General features: G+C 37.5%; 1 protein-coding gene across 1 annotated transcript in view; it reads left to right on the forward strand.

The window, feature by feature from the left end:
- Slbp (Stem-loop binding protein) overlaps nucleotides 1–20,652 on the forward strand; it is a 42,301-nt gene extending 21,649 nt beyond the window's left edge. The window contains exons 3-5 of the mRNA XM_067149911.2: nucleotides 3,106–3,303; nucleotides 10,853–10,984; nucleotides 19,126–20,652. Coding sequence (XP_067006012.2) covers nucleotides 3,106–3,303; nucleotides 10,853–10,984; nucleotides 19,126–19,276 — 481 coding nt within the window. The 3' untranslated portion in view covers nucleotides 19,277–20,652. The remainder of the gene's footprint in view (nucleotides 1–3,105; nucleotides 3,304–10,852; nucleotides 10,985–19,125) is intronic.
- Nucleotides 20,653–23,743: the final 3,091 nt, after the last annotated feature.

Consider the following 23,743-nt stretch of genomic DNA (forward strand, 5'->3'; position numbering starts at 1 on the left):
AATCCCAAGGATTGTCATGAATGTAGGCCTATGCGTAGAAATTGTCCGCACAATCATTTAATAACTTGGGGGGTGTGACGAACATGATCCCGTCAAAAGACGGGCAGCGCGTGGGAAAGTTTTCGCTGTTTGAGACCCGGGAAGGGTATATTCCAGGTTCATATCAGTGTTAATCATCGTCGACATGCATGACAGGCGAGGAGTGTTTAATGGCCGATGTCAGTGTTGTGTATTTTAGTCTGTAAGTGAGACTGACATTGTGTTTACAGGTATTGTGAGTGCATTATTTATTATTTGTTGATTTAATTTGTGTTGTAAATAACTTGTGTCCATGGTGAATTGAAATCCATGTGAGGGATTTTATATATGATTTTAAGATAAATGTGTTGTGCATAATGAGTAACTTAAAGCGATTCATGTAACCGAGTATTAGAGTTTAATTATTAGTAATCCCCTAAATATTCACGTAGAGGTTGGTTAGGATTTCACCACAATGTTTTGTGGATATGGAATTAGCTACTCATGTGTTCAATGAGAAATAAAATACAACAGCACGTATGTTAAAGCCAAGAATTTAGAGGTAACTTTCATGTTGATTGAAGTAAAGAACTCTGGACGTTACAAACACATTCAAATTTGATTGAAAGTTATTGTATTCATGATTTTTAATCTGCAGTTTTTTTATTGATTTCTTTGCCTTACTATGTTTGTGGATATTTTGAATAAATTAGGAATTTGTTTTCACCAACTGTTGCCCATTGCCTAGTAGATAGCTTCATCTGTTATACAGTGTTCGTCTGTCGAAGTATATGTTCCCCAAAATCTGTATTAGCGGTAAAATTTAGACTTTGCTTAGAGAGTTAGGATCGGACACGCTTGAGTGACTGGCTAGTTTGGGCATCACCAGATTTTTGGTGGCAATATGGGGACAATACGTGTTACTGAAATAACACATTAACTGGAAACTGAAAAATTTCATAAAATATGTCTTTTAATCTCTGATTTGATGCACATATGGTATATCACCATATTATAAGGAGATGTCGTGACTGGAGTAGAACGGTGCTGTGAATCACATGTTCTCTTCTATAAGAATTTCTTTCCACAAATATTCTCAACTATCTCTCTTCACCATTCTCTTACGTCTTGTCCTATCATGACCACAATACACGCCATACTACTGTATACAACCACTCTTTTATAAATAGTAGCGCCCAGGTCATGGAATTCCTTACATACAAATGTTAGGATTGTTACTTCCCATCATGTTTAAAATGACTTACCATTAGCACTTATTGATTGGATCCCATTGACTTTTTGTATAATTGTTGATCATATATAGATTTATATTTTACAGTGGTTAAGTTTTTAGAGCCGGCTCCGCGGTGTAGGGGTTGCGTGCCTACCTCTTACCCAGAGGCCCCGGGTTCGATTCCCGGCCAGGTCAGGGATTTTTACTTGGACCTGAGGGCTGGTTCGAGGTTCACTCAGCCTACGTGATTACAATTGAGGAGCTACCTGACAGTGAAATGGCGGCCCTGATGTAGAAAGCCAAGAATAACGGCTGTGAGAATTTGTCGTGCTGACCATACCACACCTCATAATCTGCAGGTCTTTGGGCTGAGCAGCGGTCACTTGGTAGGCCCTGGCCCTTCAGGCCTGTTGCACCATGGGGTTTGGTTTGGATTTTAAGACTTTAGAGATGACTTTGAGCCCTAACTTCGCCACAGATAATGTCATTATCTATAGTAGTCTCCGTGTAAGGACGTACCCTAAGGGTGCAACCTTACCCTTTCTCCCCTGTAATATTAAGATATTGATTTATAGTTACTTTTCTTGCTGTTGGGTCTTTTTCAGTGTTGGTAACCATACAGTTTAGGGACCCTACTTGCCGATACGACGTCTTACATTTACCGTTAATCTGGCACGTTGGCAACGTTCAATCACTGTTCTAGCGTGAATTGCGTGTTGCCACCGCATTGCCGTTAAAGTCACTAGTGATACATTTGCGGTAATATTTAAAGCATATTTTCTTTTTCTGTGGGATTTTAAATCTATTTGGCTAATACCAGGTAAGTAGAATTGTGGCATGTTCGGATAATGAATTTAATAACATAGTTTGTGTGAAATGATGAAAGTGCTCAAATACGCCAGTCTCTTGTCTAGATCTACCGGTACATGAAATAACTCTTGCGGGACGAAATTTTGGCAGTAGAACTTATAACATTATTATTTTCAAATCCGCAGTGAACTTGAAAGCTGACCTAATTTCCGTTCACGGAGCTTGGCACATTAGTATTCCTATATGTTTCCTGATAAGGTTGAAGATATGACCAGCCTGCAGGCTGAAAATATGCCCAATAATCTCTCTCCTTACTGGTTACCGGTATTGAAGAGAGAAGGAAATGTTCGTGCAAAAGAAAGGGAAGTCATTGGATGTCTGGAACTTTTGAAAATCACACTGCAAAGACTTTGCATCGTTTAACACGCCCTTCTTTTCAAGAATATGGTTATAGTACGCCTGCTGTATATCAAAATAAAGACAGATATATGTAACATTAATTTGAGTGAGAAAGTGTGTTTTTTTCCTTAATTCCTCATTGAGCGTGGAAATCGACTTAATTATGAATATCTTGATTTATTTCATCTTAACTTTTATCATTTACTAGGGTAGGGAAACATTCATTATCGGTGTTTACATTGAGGTTAGTTTGTTATGGTTATGTCTGGTGATTTTAATATGTAACCAGGCAGGTTGGCAGCAGTGATCAGCCATTACAAAAAGAGAAAAGAAGAGCATCGGGCGGCAATATTTACTTTCTGGGGTATTGCCTTACGTGGCGATTACTTTATCTATCTACCAAGCCATTGTGCCCTCTGTAGCTTTTCTCTTTGAATTACGTGCATAAACAGATAACTGCTCCACAGTAGCTTCTTCACCATGTCTTTTTCCACCTCAAATCTGGTTAATTCATGTTAATAGAGGTTTTATAGTATACAAAATCGTTTCTGTTGTAATAATTTCCTCATTTTTCTTCTGATATTCAGAAGAAAATGTGAAGAACACATCAAAAATTAAACATGATATGACTTGGTTTGTTATAGGGATTCTTCTACAAGCAGCAGTACCAGTAGCTCTCTCAGTGAAAGAAGTAATGAAAATAAGAAGGGCAGAAAGAGATCTGCAGACTACAAGAAGCTTCCTTTGGAAACAGATGAAGCTGTACTGGCACGGCGGCAGAAACAAATAGATTATGGCAAGAATACTGTGGGCTATGACCGCTACATAAAACTAGTACCAAAGTATGTAATCTTGATGAAAATTCTAACATTATTTAGAACTCTTTCAGTATATATATATATATATATATATTTTTTTTTAATGTGTGAATTTGTGACAGGGTTTTCATATCAAAATGGTTTTGATTAGTCTAGACAGTGAATGTTATTTAGCAACATCTTGTCTGTTTTCCTGTGCTTGATGAGGCAAGACAGTGAATTCTTCTTTCTTTCAAAATGATTTATCTCAATTCGTGATCTTCAGAAATTACAGGCAGTGTATTTTGGTGATGGTATACCAATCTGTCATTGAAGCAGATGTGGTGGATAAGTTTCATACCCTTAACCCTTTTACTTTTGTAGCTCATAGTGGTGACAGGATGAAAACTGTCAGTGATTTTTACTACAACATTACTCAAGAATGTTGAAAAATGTACGAAGGTGATCCAGAAAATAATGCACCGCATTCTCAGCCTCCAACAATGATACGAATGCAAAACTTTAGATGGGAATTTTTTGAAGTTTTTGGAGAGCATGCTCAAATTTTCTGTCTCTTCTGACAGATAGTGTACTTGCAGCAGTGGTTCAACATGCCGTCTGTAAGTGATGTACGTTACAAGCAGCATGTTGTCATTGAATTTCTCACTGCAGAGCAAGAAATGGAAAAATTCACAAACATTTATGTGCAGTTTATGGAGCATCAGCAGTCAACAGAGGTACGGTTATTCAAAGATATAAACTTCATTTTTGTTTGTGTATTGAAGTGAGATCACAGAGATAAGTTTTTTTAAGGTTCAACCTTTTCAATACAAATTACGAGTTGTATAAGATATTATTTACATCATTGATTTAATAATGGTGCCGGTTTCAACATTTAATCACACAATTGAGAAAGGACATGATAATTAAAATTGACATTGTGACACATTAATACATACACAGTTTTTTAACAATAAAAGATTAATTAAATATTTTGACACGTCATCGTATAAAAGTCTTTTTGAAATGCTTATTTACACTGTGTGCTAAATAAAATAGTTATAGGCAATCATTTGATACCCTGTTTTTGTTGATCTGTTTATGTGCTAATATTCAAATCATCACGTCATATTTACGGTTGCATTTGAATCTTTGGTGATAATTTGTCAGTCCGTTGAGACACTTGTTATTCAGATGTTGTCAAAGTAAAAATGTAATTTTAGTTGTTCGTGTAAAGAATGTGTAGAACTGTGCGTTAGTATATCTCATTACACACGTTGTCTTGAAGGCTTGTTGTGTTCGTTAAAATGATACATTGATGTATTAATAAAATTATAAGGTAAGAAACGGTTAATGGTAATAAGTTGTCCTTCCATCTTCTCTTCTGATGTAGTACAGGTGAACTAACATTTCTCAGTTCAATCGGAAGGATTTGAATCAGCCTTGGACAGCGTGTTGAGAAGCTAAAGGTAAAGTGCTCAGAGATTTATAGGGCCTATATTTTTCTGTGAAACAATAAATGCTGATCGATATATAGACCTCATTCTCAGACCATTCTTTCAAGAGCTGACTGAAGAAGAAAGGAGTAATGGTTATTTCATGCAAGATAATGTGACGGCACACACTGCTGATCGGTTTATGGAGGTAACAGGGAAGTTTTCAAAGATTGTGTGGTTAATTATCCCCTAGATCTCCTGATTTAAATCCCTGTGATTATTACCCGTGGGGGATACCGAAGGGAAAAGTGTATGTGAACAACCCTCACACAAGAGAAGAACTACACGAGAACATTACATAAGTTATTTTGAACATCATACGGGCTGAGATTTGCTGAGTGTCTGCAAACCTATTTACGAGGTGTCAGACGTGTTTGGCAGCTGAGGGACAACATTTTCAACACCAAATGTAATGCTAGGTAGGTTTTAGACTAATAGTTTCACTAGAAATGGATTTCTACAAGTGTGAATTGCCGTGAGTAGTGGGGAAGAAAAGCGCTCATCATACTGGCTAGCGACGGTGTGTCATTGTGCCAGCCGTGGCGTGCTTTGAGTGGTGCTGCGGAACAAGCTAAAAAAGACCCTGTTTCTTATAAATATATACATAAATTACTTTATAACAACTTATTTTTCATATAGCATCATGCAGATGTAGATTCATCTTTATGTGCAGCCATCTTAATTCTTACAGTAGCATCCCCGGTGGGAGCAAAGTCCCAGATAAGAGCGCTAACTGCCTCGAACTTTGGCATAGCTAAACTCAAGAATATTCTCCCAGATTGCACATAAACGAAAGTCCTAGTATGCGTTTTAAACCATACTTCCAGATAAATCGCACTTTTCTCTGGCTGTCGTAGTACAGACTCTTAGAACGAACAATACACTGCAGAGACACATCAGCAAATGCAACCTAAACAAAAAAGACCCTTTCTCCAAGTCAGGAGTCTATGAGCTCAAAGTGCCAAGAGCCTAACTGCAATGCCACATATACAGGCCAAACACGATGTAGTTTCCACGCAAGATACGCAATCGGATACAATCGGCATTTAGTCTTTGAAGAGCACATATATGACAGGCCACACCATTTCACAGACATCAACACAGATCTAAAAATTATACACACAGAAAATAAAAGTAAATCCGTGAATATTAAGGAAACAATTGAAAGCTACATTGCAAAAAAAGCGAATAAAACCAACCTAAATGACCATACACATTTAAAAAGTTCTCCACCTCTTCTCTCTACTTAACATCTGGTTAACATTTACTCTTTAAATTAGTTCTCACCCTTAAGATTATGTTTTATATCATTATAAATAACATCTTAATAGATACTCTCTAATTCAATACCATACTTCATTTAACCCAGATCATTAACTTGTACATACATATCCCACATCGTTCCAGGTACGATATTGGTCGGCGAATGAAGCCCCTCCACTTTTCTCCTTCTTCAGTGTTGTCCCAGTCCCCTCCTCGTTGCTGAATGTTGTTTTTCACCATGTCTATATCGCATTCTTGGCCTCCCTCTTAGTCTTGAATATTTAATTGCAGATCATACCTTTTTCTGGTTATGCGATCAGGATCCATCCTTCACATGTGACCATACCATTTGAGTCTAGGCAGAATTATGTTATCCTGCATTCTGCAAACCTGAGCCATGTCCCTGATGTTCTCATTACGAATTTTATCTCATCTTGTTTTGCCAACCATCGCTTGGACGAATCTCATTTCAGCTGCCTGAATCCTTGCTTCATTCTTTTTACTCACGGTCCAGGTCTCACTCCCATATGTCAAAATTGGCACGTAATAAGTCAGATAAATTGCTCGCTTGCATTTCAATGGTACTTTTGGGTTCCATATTAGGTCTCGGACAACTCAATAAAATGTTCCTCCAGCTTGAATCCTGCTGCTAAGTTCCTCTTCAATGGAGCCTGTTGCTGATATCATGCTTCCTAGATATTTCAATTTGTTGGACATCTTGAGTTGTTTACCCTCTATTTCAGTGTAACCGTCAGGTTGACCATTTCTCTGCATAACCAAAACTTCACTTTTTTTCCTGACTGAATCTTAGGCCGTACCCTTTAGCTGTTACTGTCCATGCATTGATCTGATCCTGAAGTTCCTCCTTGGAATCTCTCCATATACGGATGTCATCAGCAAATAACATGACTTTCATTTTGTTGTCACCAATGTTTTGGCATACTTGTTGAATCTCATTCATCACAGTAATGAAGAGAAGAGGTGCCAGAACTCCACCTTGTCTTAGACCCGTAGTTATTCTAAAGGGTTCCGTCATAAGACCTATCTGTGTCGGTGCGACGTAAAACCCCTAGCAAAAAAAAAGGGTTCCGTCATTCCTGATGGTGTTTTGACGCGACTACTGATGTCTTCATATAAATTCTCAATTCGTTTTATTATGTCATTATTGATTCCACCGTTTCTCAGCACTTCGCAGACTTTGTCCCTGCTTACAGCATCAAAGGCCTTTTTGATATCCAGGAAGGCCAGCCAAAGGACCTTATTATGTTCATAATACTTCTCTCTTAGCTGACGCAGACCAGATATTAATCAACTGTTGATCTGTCTTTCCGGAATCTGTATTGTTCCTCTGATAACTTTAATTCTATCATTGGTCTTATTTTCCTTTCTAAAATCCTTTCATACAGCTTTCTCACTTGGGAAGTTAATGTAATTCCTCTGTAATTGGAACATTTCTTCCTGTCACCTTTCTTAAAGAGTGGAATGAAGATACCTTTTTTCCAATCTGCTGGTATCTGCCCATCCTTCCATATCTTGTGAAATGTTTATACATCCACTGCTTTCCTGCATCACCCAGAGATCTGATCATTTCACCACACACTTCATCAGTGCCTATTGATTTTCCTGTTTTGATGTATTGACATGCGTATTCTATATCATTCCATGTCAGATTTGTTATAGTGTCCTCTATCATTAACTAATCTATCTAATGGAATGTTTGTGATATTCACATTGAACAGCTCATCTTCACCATCCATAAATTGTACCTACAATTGGTGGAAAATAAATAATAATAATAATCTGTAATGAGATACCCACTATCACTAGTCAGATAATTAGTCTGTTTTTGGTCCCTCCTATTCTTCATTATTCGATACAACATTTTTCTGTTGCCATCTACATCTTCATTTAGTTTATCACTCCATTCATTCAACCATTTTTCTCTTTCTGCTCTGACAACCTGCTTAGATTATTTTTTTTGCCAACTTATAAAGTTCTTTGTCCTTATCTCTTAGACTTTTGAAATATTTTCTGTATGCCATATACTTAGACACAAATAAAAAGACAGCAGGATCATCTAACAGGCCATATACTTAGACATGTTGGGTTATTGAAGAAGGGGGAAAAATTATAGATGACGATCAGAGTACATGACGGAAATATTAGATGACATGAGATGTGACTTCTACTACGAACTGAAAAAGAAAACAGAGAAACATGAAGAATGGAGAGCTGCTGCCAACTAGCCTCACAGCTGATGACTATATAGAGAGAGGAGTAAATTGTGTAACAACATACATAAATTAGGCCTACTGTACTTACGCATAGTGTTTTGCAGGACATTCAGTTATGGAGAAGAAGAAAGCTTAACAGTTTACAAATGATGAAAAATTAAAGTTTATTGAGAAAGCGGATGCTAATCCACACATGAAACGTGTGCAAATCGCCTAGATGTTGGATAACCTTAAACATAATTGTAAGGGACGTGTATAGTTCGCGTCTCTATGAACTTCCTTGATGTTTTGCTGTGTTGGTGTTCTTAAAATGTATTATTTCATTATTTATTTCATTAATTATAATTGTAAACACTTGTTTCTTTGTTTTCATCGTAATTATTTTTACGTTCAAACCTAGCCTTAAATTTAACAGCGTAATTGTTTTGTTGGATTTAATCATTACAATCACACTTGTCAGAATTATGCTAGGCTTGTCGAATGACTTTTATAAACGCTAACTCTTGTGTACCCCTTGTTGTTGGGTTAATGTTTTGTATTTGCATTAGTAATGCCATCTAGCGGATACGAAAAGCAGCAGAAGAGACAGAAAAACCTCAACTAACAACGCTAGTCAGTCAGTTATCTTAATTCTGTGGCTTGGTTTTAAAAGGGCCAATGTCAAAAAACCTGTTTTTGAGCTATGAGCATTTGAAGTTTTGATTATAGTTTTCCAGCTGTTTTTTTTTTTTTCAACAAATAACTTTATACTTTCTTTGTGGAAGTCACTTGATTAAACGCTAATTTTTTCTATCGTATTCTTTAAAAATTGCCAGGTCTCTAATCTTTATTGGTAATCTAACATTATTGGCAAGGGCTTATTTAATAAAACTTTAACTGTTCATTTAGTACTTAACAGAGACATTGGCCCTTTTAACATGTTGCAAGCCAGGATAAAACGCGTTTGTATCAGTTAATATCTCAATTTCGATAAAAAATGACATTGGCCCTTCTAGAACCAAGCCACAGAATTGTTGGCATGCATCATTTTAGGCCATCATATTTTGTTTTCTTCCCTCTCGGTGATATGACATCTGAACCCTGGTCTTTCACAGGCGATTCATTCTTCCCTCGCCCGTCTTGTGATTTCGGTAGTCAACCTTACTATAATCCAGGTCAAAAGCTCCTAATGACCGCTCAGTTCAATAAATAAATAGGATGTTATTTTTTTCGGTCCCCACAAAAACGACCTAACCAGTTTTGGCTGTAGTTAAGTAAAAATAGACTTTTTTCAATACTGTATTTTTTTCCTCTGATGGTTATCATAAATTATGAGCATGTCAGAGGATGATAATATGTTTTTGAACGGACTGTGCAGTATTATACAGGGTGTTTCAAAAAGAATATACGTATTTTGAATGCATATATTTATTAAACTGTAAGACATACGAATATGAAACTGTACAAACATATTTACGAACCTCTCAAGTTCAGATTACAGATGTTCAATATGTCCTCCATCCGCGACACGAACAATATCACATCGATGCTCAAATTCCTCCCATACTGGGGCAAGCATGTCCTTCGTCACTGATGTTATGGCAGTACGGATCCGGTTTTTCATCTCTTCCAGGTTCTGTGGGAATGGTGGTACATAAACGTTGTCATTAACGAAACCCCACAGGAAGAAGTCACAGGGTATCAAATCCGGTGACCGTGGAGCCCAGCTGAGACATGGCGACCAATCCAACGGTTCGGTAAAGTTTCATTCAGATATTCACGCACTTGACGACTCCAGTGAAGGGGTGCCCCATGTTGTTGAAGAATGAAGTTGTCTTTGTGGAGCCTCTGAAACAACCACTTTTGTAACATAGCGAGATACTGCTGAGCATTAACCGTGTTTCCATCAAAGAAGAATGGGCCGTAAACAGATGGTTGGGATATCGCACGAAACACATTGACTTTGGGCGAATCTCGTACATGTTCAGTGACTGCATGTGGGTTCTGTAGGCCCAAAATTTGAACATTGTGTTTGCTCACCTGACCGCTAACGTTGAAAGTCGCTTCATCACTGAACACACTGCATTGTGCGAAAGTGTTATTGTCAATAGCATCAAGAATCTTGTTACAAAATGCCACACGTTTGCGTTTGTCATCAGGACACAGCGCTTCTAACAGCTGTAACTTGTACGGCTTCATAACCAACCGACATCTCAAAACATGCCAAATTATTGTTGTAGGCAGTTGTAACTCCCGACGGGCACAACGAGTTGATTTTGAAGGACTACGTTGGAAAGCAGTTTCAATTCGTGCAACATCTTCAGGAACACGAGGGCAGCCAGGACTCTTTCCTTTACATACACATCCTGTATCTACAAACTGTCGATACCATCTGTGAATGTTCCACCTACTGACATATAGCGGCTATTCATATAAACTAGACTATGTATTTGTTTCTCCAATAGCCGAGCCGAGGCGTAGAGATCAATAGTTTGGACAAAATAATACTTACTCATAATGAAGTTGAATGAAAAATTTTGCTTTGCATTTATTTTCAGTGGCATAATATACTAAATTTAATTGAAATTTCAATATTTACATTGAATAAAAATATTATTTCAGAGACAAGAGGTCAAAGACACATCCAAAGACTCCACCAAAGCATTTGAAGTACAGCCGAAGAGCATGGGATGGGATGGTGAAGATTTGGAGACAGAAACTTCATGGTTGGGATCCACCCAACTCAGAAAATGAGTAAGTTAATTTTTCATTTTGTACATATACCACGTTGATGTTTTAATATATTGTATTATCTCTATGAACAATACTCTTCTACAAAGACTCAATTCAGAGTTTAACTTCCCTCTCCAGGCCTGTAATTTCCAATTGGAATCACTAACTTTCATGTTTTCTGTGAATTTCGTAAGTAGCTCTTTCATATTCCATTTGGAATCGCTGTTCTGTTTTCTTTATTTTTCCTAAAATTGTATGGATTTTTGCACAGAAACTTTATTCTTAACTATTTGAAGGGGATTTAAAAAAAATTCATGTGTCAAATAAATTTAGGCTGGAGAGTGTTAAAGAATTTAGCACAACCTGTGTGTTTTAATGTGAAAAGAGGGACTGACAATTTGCAGATTGTTGAGCATGCTCCATTGCTCGTATACAGGCTCAGAATGAAGAAATAGACTAGCTAGTGCTGATGATGTTAATGTTTGGCTCCTTAAAACAACTATTCTTATTTATATAGCAAAATTGTAAGGGGTCTTCTTTGAGCTGAATGGGCTTGATAAAGCATGGTATGGTTGAGGGAAATGGAAAATCAGACTTCTTGCTAAATTCCAAAGCAATTTGTAGGACCTACAAGGGAACTGTCAGAAATGAGAAACCTAGTTAACGAATAAGACCCATCAAGTCTGATAATGTACCGATGGGCCTTTATAAAATATTGTAGCTTCTGGGAGAGTCATGAGAGCTTGTGGTATAGTGAGCAGTGTCCTTTGTGGAAGGTGATCTAGTGGTTGGAAGGAAGTGGTGATGCAGCGTACAGAGATGTCTGTTAGCAATGGATACCAGGAGGATATACTATTAGGTAGTCGGTATGGTTGGTGTCAACGAAACCACAAATTAGAAGATATTGTAACACTTTGCATTACAGGTAGTGAGAAAATACTATACACTATATTTGCTTGCATATAACTAGCACTTTCTTGACCAAAAATAAGTGTGAACATTTTTGGTGTGTGATATATGCAGGGATTGAGTACATGGAACGGCATGGGATGCGTGGGTATGCATCATTGTTATAAGGCTGAGGATTATATTAAGTACTGAATAGATCCACAAATGTAGACATTTATAAAGCAAGTGAAATTCTAGGTGTAATGAAATTATGCTCCAATGAAATGTTCTGAGTTCACTCTGTTCTACATTTGTATTATCTAGCAGTCTATATTTAATAAACTTGAACAATTGAATAAAACAAAGAAAGGTCATACAGTGGAACCTCGATTCTCCATTTTTGGAGGGACCCCGGAATAAAACCATACAACACGTGAAGGCGGAAAATCCGGGAATGAATGAACCGTAAAGAATTTGGCTAAACATGAAATATGTATAATTATAACCTTACAAACACTCCTTAACCAAACTAAAGCCCCAATGGAACTTCCGCCTACCAAGCGACGCTGCTCAACCCGAAGGCTTGCAGATTACGAGGTGACACATGGTTAGTGTCCCGAATCCTCTCAGCCGCTAATCCGGGCTCTTTAGACCAGGGTCACCATCTCCCCATTAGACAGCTCCTCAGTTAAAGGTAATCGTAGAATGAGTGAATCTGGAACTTACCGTATTTCACGGCATAATCGTCGCCACCGCGTAATCGTCGCATCCTTTATTTTCAATACAAAAATCGGACTTTAAACCTTTAATTACATAATCGTCGCACGTCCAAATTTTGTTCACTAATCTGGTTAAAAGGTAAATGGAACTGCAACGTAAGTTGCACATGAATGCGCAATTTAAATACGTGTATGGTTTATGGGCAATTTGGCAACACAGTCACGTTTGCGACATGTTGCACAACATATAAATAAATAATACCGGTATATGTACGACGCATGGCTTACCGGTAGACTATCGGCAGTTTGACGACGTGGTCGCGAGACAGTGTACTATTTATTCACCACCTACATATTATGCTTACCGGTAGGCTATCGGCAGTTTGACAACGTGGTCGCGAGACAGTGTACTATTTATTCACCACCTACATATTATGAGTTCCCATTTGAAATACGTAAGGCTGTAAGTTATCGCTTATCGGCAACGTCGCCAGGAAATACCGGCTAGGTAGGTTGAATGGACCTCGAACCAGCCCTCAGATACAGGTAAAATTCCCTGACCCGGCCGTGAATTGAACCCGAGGCCTCCGTGTAAGAGGCCAGCACGCTACCCCTACACCATGGGGCCGGCTCCTGTGTTATTGCGCACGAAGTGAAATCCAAGACGATAACGCAGATGTCCACGGAATTATTCAGCCGAATTATTTACGATGTCTCAGTTGTCATCGCTAGACTCTTATCTTACTACTACGTCATAAGTGTCCGGGCATGGGATGAAAACTTTTATCCAAGCAGTCAAGATAATTATTATCCAATGCTATTAAAGTTTTATTTTATAAACTCGACAGTAATGTAATGTAAAATCATCAATAACTGGGAAGAAATATTAACCTAATTACCGTATGTTTAAAAGAAATTGAAAAAAATGAATGTTTGTTACTGACGTCTCGGAATACAGTCAACTATACAGTAGATCTACACCGCGCTAGCTAGAGCTCCGGTTTGCGAGCTTTGCGCAAGCGCAGTAGTGTGTCGCAACCAACGAGCTAAACTGATAAATTGTTGCATGCTTCCTTGCTGCCTAACAGTATTGGCTGCTCTGGAATGGACAGATCACAGATGCATTTATTTGTTTCAGATTTACGTGATTACTGTAGACATGTGTGCGTGAGAATTTAAGTTTTTAATTTGTGTTTTGGGTGTTTGCAGAAATAATTTGTTTTAATAGTGAACAATTACGGAAAGTCATTTATATCGCAAAACATTAACGTGTGAAGCATTTATAAGCGATTATGGGTAAATATAGAAACTATTCTGCGGGCTTCGAGCTAAGCGTAATTGCCTTCGCTGAACAGCACGGGAACAGAGCTGCAGAAAGAAAATTTTCAGTGAGTGAAAAGTTGGTGCGTGACTGGCGGAAAGTAAAAAACAAGCTAAAAAGCACAAACCCTTCTAGACGCGCGTTTAGAGGTCCTAAAACAGGGAAGTTTCCTATAATTGACGAAGAAGTGTTTAGGTACGTCAGTGAAATACGTAACAATGGCTGCAGTGTATCATATGAAATGTTACAAATTAAGGGACAGGAGGTAGCGCGCAAACACAACATACCGGTAACTCAGTTTAAAGCGACTCGTGGGTGGATTAAGGGGTTCATGCGACGACACAATCTGTCAGTGCGAAGGAGAACAACACTCCAAAAGTTGCCTGCTAATTACACGGACAAGATTGTAAATTTTCACCGATTTGTCATACGTTTGCGCGAGGAAACTTCGTACTTGCTTTCTCAAATCGGTAATGCCGATCAGACTCCAATCTTTTTTGATATGCCTCGCAACAGCACTATTGCGCTAAAAGGATCACGGAGTGTATTAATGAAAACCAGCGGTAGTGAGAAGTTGCGATGCACGGCAATGCTAGCCATTACAGCTGACGGGAGAAAGTTGCCGCCTTACATCATTTTCAAGAGGAAAACGATGCCTAAGAATATACAGTTTCCCCGTGGAATTCATGTACGAGTGCAACCAAAGGGTTGGATGGACGTAGAACTCATGCTGGACTGGGTTAAAACTGTGTGGAATAGAAGACCTGGTGCACTACTAAAACAACCAGCTCTGCTTGTTTTAGATAGTTTCCGAGGTCACCTCGTGAACGAAGTTAAGTAAATTCTCACTACAAATAAGACACGACAGATAGTCATTCCTGGTGGCCTAACATCTGCTTTGCAGCCACTAGACGTATGTGTTAATAAACCCTTTAAAGACCACTTACGTCGATTTTACGAGTGGATGATGAGCGGCGATCAGCAATTGACGCCCGCCGAAAATATCAGGCGTTCACCCTTGGACTTGTTATGCTCGTGGGTGAAGAAGAGTTGGGATCTTATACCACCTGAACTAGTCTCCAAGAGCTTCAAAAGGACTGGGATTTCGAATGCACTAGACGGTTCCGAAGATGACGCAGTGTGGCAGGGAGACGAAGAATCTGATACTGGTATTAACAGAGGCGAGGACGGCGCATCAGATAGCGAAACCTGCGATAGCGACACCGAAGATTTGGAATAAATTGCGTACCGGTAAGTCCGCATTTCACAACAAAGCGATAATTTTTTGCAAGAGTAATATTTTAACTTTAATACTCAAATTAATGACAAATTAACTTAATACGTTCATTTTTATTTTCAGGTTGGAAAAACGTTCGCCGAATTGTTGCGAAAAATTATTAATTTTGTTTTAGACTATTTTAATTATTTTGATGTATAAACGCGAGTATTACGTGCATCTTAAATTTGTATCAAATACAATTTAGTTATAAATACATTTTTTGAGTAATACAAATACTGGTATTAAATATTCATCGTATAATGGTCGCACCCTACAATTTTTTTCGAAAATTTTGGTATAAAAAGTGCGACGATTATGCCGTGAAATACGGTATATCCAGATAAAAATGCCTGACCTGGCCGGGAATCAAATCCGGGCTTTCCAGATGAGAGGCAGGCAAGTTCAACCGTGGGGCCGGTTTCAAACGTTAATTACTGTTACGCGACATAACAATCTCGAAATTTTACATTCAGTTTTACTGGGGAAACTTGATCAGTTTCCCGTGAAGACTTCATTCAGTTCTGCAGCTTTGATCGGCCAAACTCTGAAAAATCTTAATACCTGTAACACCAAACCAAACAACAATCGGCCACAAGTAGTTTTTAATTCTCTAATCTGATTAAATAAAGTACATTTGATACAAAAGCATCCAACATGATGGCGAATTCCCTTTTTTTAAATCTTCCGTTGTAATTTGGTCACCAATATATTGTTTGTAGTCAGTTACGGAAATCTTCTACGGCGTCAGGTAGGCCTACATTGATTTTTAAAGGTTATGTTGAACTCGAGAATATGATTTTGAATATAAGTATCGATTCTCAAAATTTCTTAAATGCATTATATTCAATTCTTCCCATCACTAATCACAATCAAATCGGTAGATTTATTAAACACACTGTGTACTTTTAACAAAGAATGGTTATAAGGTCCCTTGAAAGTTATCATTGTTTGCATAGAAATTCAGGGAATTTATCTCTCCTTACAATCAATCAAGTGGTACTGAGGGCAATATAAGCCGCAGAGTGTACAGGAACAGTGGGTTGAAGCATGATGATAACCTCGTTGGTGACGAATTCTGTGGTGAAAGCCATGCGCTGCGTCTATCTCGTTATTTCCGTGACACTGTTTACTTTTCGATAATTATCGATAGAGATCTTATTCCCCTTGCTATTCCTATTGTAAGTATCGATTAAAGTCAGCAAGCAGCAAACGATCGGCTACTTTTCTTCATCGATCGGAACGGTCAAAAGATTTATGCATCATATTTTGAGTATTTCTTACGATTTGCTGAAATATGTTGTTTTCGCCAGTAAAATAGCACATTTTCACAGAATTCGCACCAAAATTGCATATTCATACTAACTTAGCATTTTGTCGCACTTCTATTTATGCGTAAAAATTATTTTATTCCACATTAGAATTACCATAGGGTTGGATTGAGTATAAGATTCAAAAATTCGCATTTATCGCAAATGCAATTTTTTTCAGGTCCCTAGCAATCAGTCTTTCACAATTTACACGATACCCTCTCATGCTACTTGCCCCTTCTGCAACGCCCCCATGATCCTCCTTAGATATCCCCCCCCAATTTTTCCTTCCCCTCCCACCCTCTAATAAGCGCTCATTATTCCTCACCCTTTTCTCTTTTATCGTCTCCCATTCATTTATCAATCACCATGGCAAGGTGTTCGAGTTGAGCCTCATATTTTAATTCATTAAAAATATTTTTATTTGGTTTTATTCTCTGTAACGATTTAAATTCTTTTTAAGATTTATATATCTGCTTTGAATTACTTCAATTACGTTGCTTTTTACTCTTCGGCCGGAGAAACAAATGCCTACAACACCTAACAACTATACATAACTGCATATCACAAGTTCAATTTCATAACGAGTTATCCTTCAAGTTTTCATTTTAGATCACGTCCTTTAACTCGTTATTAACCTCATATACAACATTTTCATACGTCTTCATATGTGAATGCGGTACAACAAGATTTACGAGGCCTGCTTATGAGCTTCAACTGGATTTGTTTCGGCACAAAATAGTGTTGATCTTTTTACTCTTTTGACTGTGATCATTGTGTTATGAACATCAACTGGAATTGCTTCGGCACGAAAGAGTTAATTTTTCTACGTACTCTTTTTGTCTGTGATCATTGAGTTATGTGTTTTTAGATCTTTATGACGTAATTTTTGCACTGCTTTGCTAATTGGCTGATGATGACACTTCAAATGTGTTGAAACCGGTCCCAAATGAACAGGTTGTAACTTCTATTTTGTTCAACTTAATAACAGAGTATTGAAAGGTGGATCCTTCCTTCTATTTAATATTGTATAAGCCCGTTAAGGTTGACAGTACAGACAAAATATGAAGTTTATAATTTGTGGTACTTATCATTGGCATTCATTTGAAGAGGCGGACATTTACTTGTGCTGTAATACATCTGATATGATCGGCAAATTTTATTCCTGTGTCCAGGGTGACACCTAGATTTTTTTTCTTAGTCCACCTAATGCATTTGCCGAAAAACATCAGGGACATGGGGTCGGCAGGATGGTGTTTGTAAAGAGCATAGCGGTACTTTTTTAGATGTTAATTTTAATTCTCAACTTCTCTAACCAGGGTTTGAGAGTATGAACTTGTATAGGTGGGACTTTTCTGTAATTTACAGATATTGCTGTGTCGTCCATGTACAAATATGATTCTGCGTGCATAGATTTTGGCATGTCGGTCGTATATGGATGAAAATTTTTGGTGAGATCACATTGCCTCGACGGGACATCCACCTTTATAGAGCACGGGTCTGGCCGAGTCTTGCCAACCTGAACCTGAAATTTACTGTCTGCCAGGTAGAACGAACGAGGGGAAGCCTAATCTCTTTAATTTAAAAATCAGACCTATGTATCAAACCTTATTGTGCGCGTGCGAAATGTCAAGAAAACAGGCTCCTGTTCGCCAACAGCGATTAAAATCCATCCTTATTTCCTTCATTAAGCAAGTTGGCTGATGGGTAGTGGAATAGCCCTGCCTAAAGCTGAACTGTTCATTGTTTTCATATGTTTTAAATCTATATTTTATGTATGACTTTTAGTTATGAGAGAGAGTGATTATTCTTTACCATTGTTTGTCAGCTCATGATAGCTTGAAACAAGCTGAAACATGTACTGATCAATTGTAACTAATCACGAGTAATGTAAGTATTGATTAGGTTGAACTTAATTAACATTTTATTTTGTAACTGTAAACCGTCAAAACAAATCGCAATGAAATTTTTAATGATTATGATAATATTCAGTTGGGTTAGGAATAGGATCTCAAAGGACTTGAAAATTATGGGAAGAAGGGAAACTGACCTATAGTTCTGTGGGAACTTTTTGTCTTTTAGGGACTTAATTACTTCAGCAATTTTCCAGGTCAAAAAATGGCCATACAGGAAAATTGCATTAAAAAGTTTTGTTCTGGGAAGGTTCTTAAGACAGGATGCCGATTCATTATTGAGGCCCCTGTTCTTTAGTTGTTTATAAGAAAAGATTTCCATTCTAAGACTGTATAACTGTCTTTGAAAACACTCGATTCTCTCAAGCTAAGTTTGTGCTTATATTGCTGTAGACTTCCCAGATCTCATCTGGAACTCCATTACATGACCTGTTCTTGCCCATACAAAAAGAATGTTGCTAAATAATAATTTGGTGTAGTATTCTTTCAGTTGCTATAGACCCACCCACTTTGTGCAACATAAAATCCACTTTCATGAACAGAAATGTTTGACAGGTAGATAGACTCTTTTGTTAAAGACCTGGAGACTTCCAATTGCACAGCTCACATGTGTAGAGGTATGGTGACTTAATGGCCCACATTGTTTACATGCTTTCAATTTACTCCACTATTCATTGTTTATTTCCTGAATATAATACGTGTTTTTTGTAACAACATTCTCTCTTGACATTTTAGGTTGTCTCTTCCCGACATATCTGTGGGAACAGACATCTCAACATCAGCACGTGTTGTGCGTGTGAAGAGAACCCCAGGCTCATCTGAATCGGGTTCATTTAGTTACGATGATCTTGATGATGACAGCTTGCTTCTTCATGATGGAGACTAACTGTGTTATGTACTTCAAAAAAGACTGTTTTTAAATCATAAAATGGACAAAAAGTACATGTGCAGTGTATTTTGTTAAAATAGCCTTTGGACACAGTTTGAATTCATACAGATGTGTATAGCATTGTTTTAAATGGACCTTTGATTTCCGCAGAAGGCATGTGTGTGTGATTCTGTATCATTATGTTATGTACAGCATATTTTATCTATAACTTGCTGTGTGTAAAATGTTTTTATTTTATATAGAGTACATGCTGCAGTTTTTTCTGAAACTACTAACTTGCAATTTGTATTTAGTTTAAATATTGCCATTAGCTGTTCACTACCATTCAGTATCTTTAGTGACTTTCTTTTAATGGTTATTTTTGTTGTTAAGAGATATGATCTCTCTCTACCAGTTTTCAGATTAACTTGACAGCAAAGTTCCTTATCTCATAAGACATTCGCCTTGTAAATCAAGTGAAGTCAAGGGAGATGCCTAGAAAGTAATGGTGAAACTGATCTTTTAAAATTACTTGCTTATATAACAAAATCCAACATACATTTTATCTTCCTGGTGGCACATTTGTTAGATCTGTACTTGTTAGTCATCTGTAAGATGATATAAACAAACTGGATGTAAAACGAGAGTTCTGTTTACTTGTGTCAATTGAAATTAATAATTTGCACTGATGTTTAAGAAACTATTTTTCCATGACTATTGTGTAGGTATACCACTACTAAATTTTTGTGGAAATATCAGTGAATTAAAATCATATTGGGTGGACTGGGGTAATTTATATGTAAAAACAGCCTTTTATAAGTTCAGAGACCCATAACTTGTTGCCATGGGTAATATTTTCCAATCAGGTTTTTATACATTGCACTGTGACCTAGAATAATTTTGTTGTAACTTCAAGTGTATTGACCTCTTCCTGTCTTAAAAATAACCCTAAATTTAACTAATTTGGTTATAATATATTACTGAAGTAAAAGGTGCTTTAAAGTTCTTATGAACTCAAATTACACCAACCCTAGGCAAGTTAGGTACTTAAAAAGGTTTAATTGGGAAAAATTCAAACCAAAAATACATTAGGTTACAAACCTAATAAAACGTCTGTCATCCATTATTTAAATCCTACCAAGCTAGTTGGCCGTGCGGTTAGGGTCGCGGTAAGCTTGCATTTGGGAGATAGTGGGTTCGACCCAATGTTCGGCAGCCCTGAAGATGGTTTTCTGTGGTTTCCCATTTTTACAACAGCCACGGCCACTTCCTTCCCATTCCTATCCCATCGTTGCCACACAACCTATCTGTGTCATTGCGACGTAAAGCAACTTGTAAAATATTTAAATTCTTAGTAAGGCATTTTTTTGTAAATGTTTTCCATAACGATCAGGAATAGAAAATACTTTGGATATTTGTTGATCAATCCACTCAATGTCATCTGTCTCGAGAAAAATTATCACACACACAAACACCCCTCCCTCTTTCATACTGTCCACATTCACCTTCATAATTTTCCCCTTTTAATTATTTTCCATCCTTAATTTTGAAATGGGAATTTGGGGGAAAGTGAAAATTCTCATTTTCCCACCATGATTATGTGAAGTTTTCCATCATCTGTGCTTTCGTGCAGTTGTGAAAAGTTTATGGGCATCTTTAAACATCGGTGACTTCTCTTAATGGTAATTTTTGTTGTTAAAAGATATGATCTCTCGGTACTAGTTTTCAGGAATATGCACTTCATAGTGTGTAATAAGTTGTGGTAAGACACTTTAGAAGATATTGTGCAGTATCGCAGTACAAAGCTGTCCTTGGGGTCCAAATGCAGATGAATGGATCATGGCCCATAATCTTCTATTTTTACTTTTATTTTTATTTGCAAAATGTGTGTATTATCAGTTTGTAGGTGGCTACAGAGGAGCGCAAGTGGCAACACTGCAATAATGGGATCACTCGGCAACCTACGTTATGCATGCATCACTAGTATGCTTGTAGTAACCACATGAATGATGCACACTTGCTCTGTAAAATATACCAGTTACCCTGCAAATTGTTTTTACATATAGTACACAAGTGAACAGTGGTTAGCGAAGGGTAAGAAAAACAGGAACTACAATACATAATTTAAATTAACAGTGATTGCATTCACAGAAATTAATGGCAATTGTGCTGCAGCTTGTGAGTTTTTTGGTAGAACCGCCTCATGTATGCAAGTGGCATGCCTTATCATTTTTGGGACCAAAATCTGGCTAGTATCCAGAAATAGGAAAAGAACTGTCAAAATATGACTTGGTTTTGCAAGAAATGTTACAGTTAAAAGATGCTGGAGATTACAAAGAAAAGCAATTAGAGGTATCACAGTTTAGAGCAAGCAGAGAGGACTGTGTAGATTCACAAAGAGGAATGACATTTCGTTCTGAAGGAAGGCATCTCTATGGCAGCGATTACAGAAGGACCATACCCAAAAAGCTGTCGAATTTCACCAGTATATTATATGCCACACAACCTTCTGCTTTTGCAAATTGGGAATGCAGACCAAACGCTGATTTTCTTTGATATGCCAGGGAACACCACAATCTGTGAAAAGGGAGTGCCCAATGTCATAATGCAAACAAGTGCAAGAAAACCTTGCTGCACAGTTATGTTGGCCGTCACTACAGACTGGCAAAAATTCCTTCTGTTCTTGATATTTAACTCGCATGCACCCAACTGTCATGTACACTGACATTCCTAGGAATCCACCATCTTTCAAGTATGCAGCCTTGGTGTTACATGCTTTAAGTTAAAACAGTACTGTGGGTGATCTACTGTGAATATTATCATGGCACCTATTTTATATTATTCAGAAATGCCACACAATTCATCCCAATACACTAACTGAACAATAAGTAGAATTAAAACATGAAACATTGTATAAAATCTTCAAATTTTCCACAGTCTTACGTTAGAAGTCCTTTGGTGTGTATTATGGCTGGAAATGTTCCAGACAAAGTGGAACTTACGTCTTTCCACCAGTAACTGTGAACTGTAGGCTTCTATTATAATCCCATTAGAATGCAAAGAGTAATATACACACATATTTCATGCAAGTTTGTCTGTAAAAGGTGTAGATCAGTGTTACCGATCAATAACAACATCAGTTCACCTCTGAAACTGAACAACAGAGAGAGCAAAACACTTCAGATTTGTCAATCTATTCAGTATCACCAGTCTCGAGAGAAATGTAACAATGATTTCCCCCCCCCCCCCCCCTTGCATTTAGTTAAAAACCTGACTGAACTTGATTATTGTATCACAGTTAGTTCCAGTCTAGAAGGTCAAGAATAATGGCCGAGAGAATTCGTCGTGCTGACCACATGACACCTCATAATCTGCAGGCCTTCAGGCTGAGCAGCGGTCTCTTCATAGCACAAGACCCTTCGGGGTTGTTGCGCCATGGGGTTTGGTTTGGATCACAACTAGTTTCACGACAGTACTGCTTTGAATGTGATGTAACTCTTCAAACCCTAGGAAACAAAACTACAAACTTTATTTTCCAGGCATTATCAGAGATGCCAAGTATTACGATTCAATCGTAATAATTACGAATTGCCCATCATAATTACTCCTTTACGAATCACACGCAACAAATTACAATTTTCCGTTGATTGTGTTGAAGTATATGAAGTGACCAAAAGGACTTATCAGAATATTACTTTCAGATTTCTCAGTAATCATTTATACCCCTTTCCCGTCCCTCGTTTAAGAATATTTCGATTTCTCGCGCGCTGAATGTAGTGTGTGCTTCCAGTACCGAAAAAAATAGGCACCTGTGAGGCGGAGTTGTTGTCTTTGTTCGTCACATGATCAGACTTCCATGTAAGTATGCAAGTTCTTTTGTCCTTGTTTTGGCGGCAAAGTGCTAAACTCCGTTTCATTGTAAATACTGTGTGCGTGACTCTTGAAGTATTTATTGCGATTTTGGTTGCCAAATTTACATATATTGCTCTTCTAGGATATATGTATTATGTACTGAAAACGTGGAACAAATAAACTTTCATATTTATTTGACTTTATTGTACATTTCAATACGGACCAAAATATGAGAATCATAACATGTAATATCCACACTACGGCTTACTTGTTTGTTTTTTCGAAATCCGATACTACGTGAAAGTGTGTGTTATATTTCATTCTGAAAAAATATAATACCGCATTTCTCCGAATCCAAGACGACCCCCGATTTTTCCTTCTAAAAATGTTAATCATGCTTAAAAAGTGCTTTGTAAAATCATTTTTAGACTATTTGTAGACGCCGAACATTGGCTTTAGTTATGCCATATTTTTTTTGCGGCTGGAAAATTATGCTTTATTTCAGGGGGTTTAATAGCCATTAACTTAAAATTGGCATCATAATATCGAAGGGAACTCGTTAAAAATATGCCGGCAATACACATTCAACGTATCTCTACAATACGACGATCCATCAGGAAAATATTCTTGTTT

The sequence above is a fragment of the Anabrus simplex genome, chromosome 1 (assembly GCF_040414725.1).
Source record: "Anabrus simplex isolate iqAnaSimp1 chromosome 1, ASM4041472v1, whole genome shotgun sequence".
Classification (NCBI taxonomy): domain Eukaryota; kingdom Metazoa; phylum Arthropoda; class Insecta; order Orthoptera; family Tettigoniidae; genus Anabrus; species Anabrus simplex.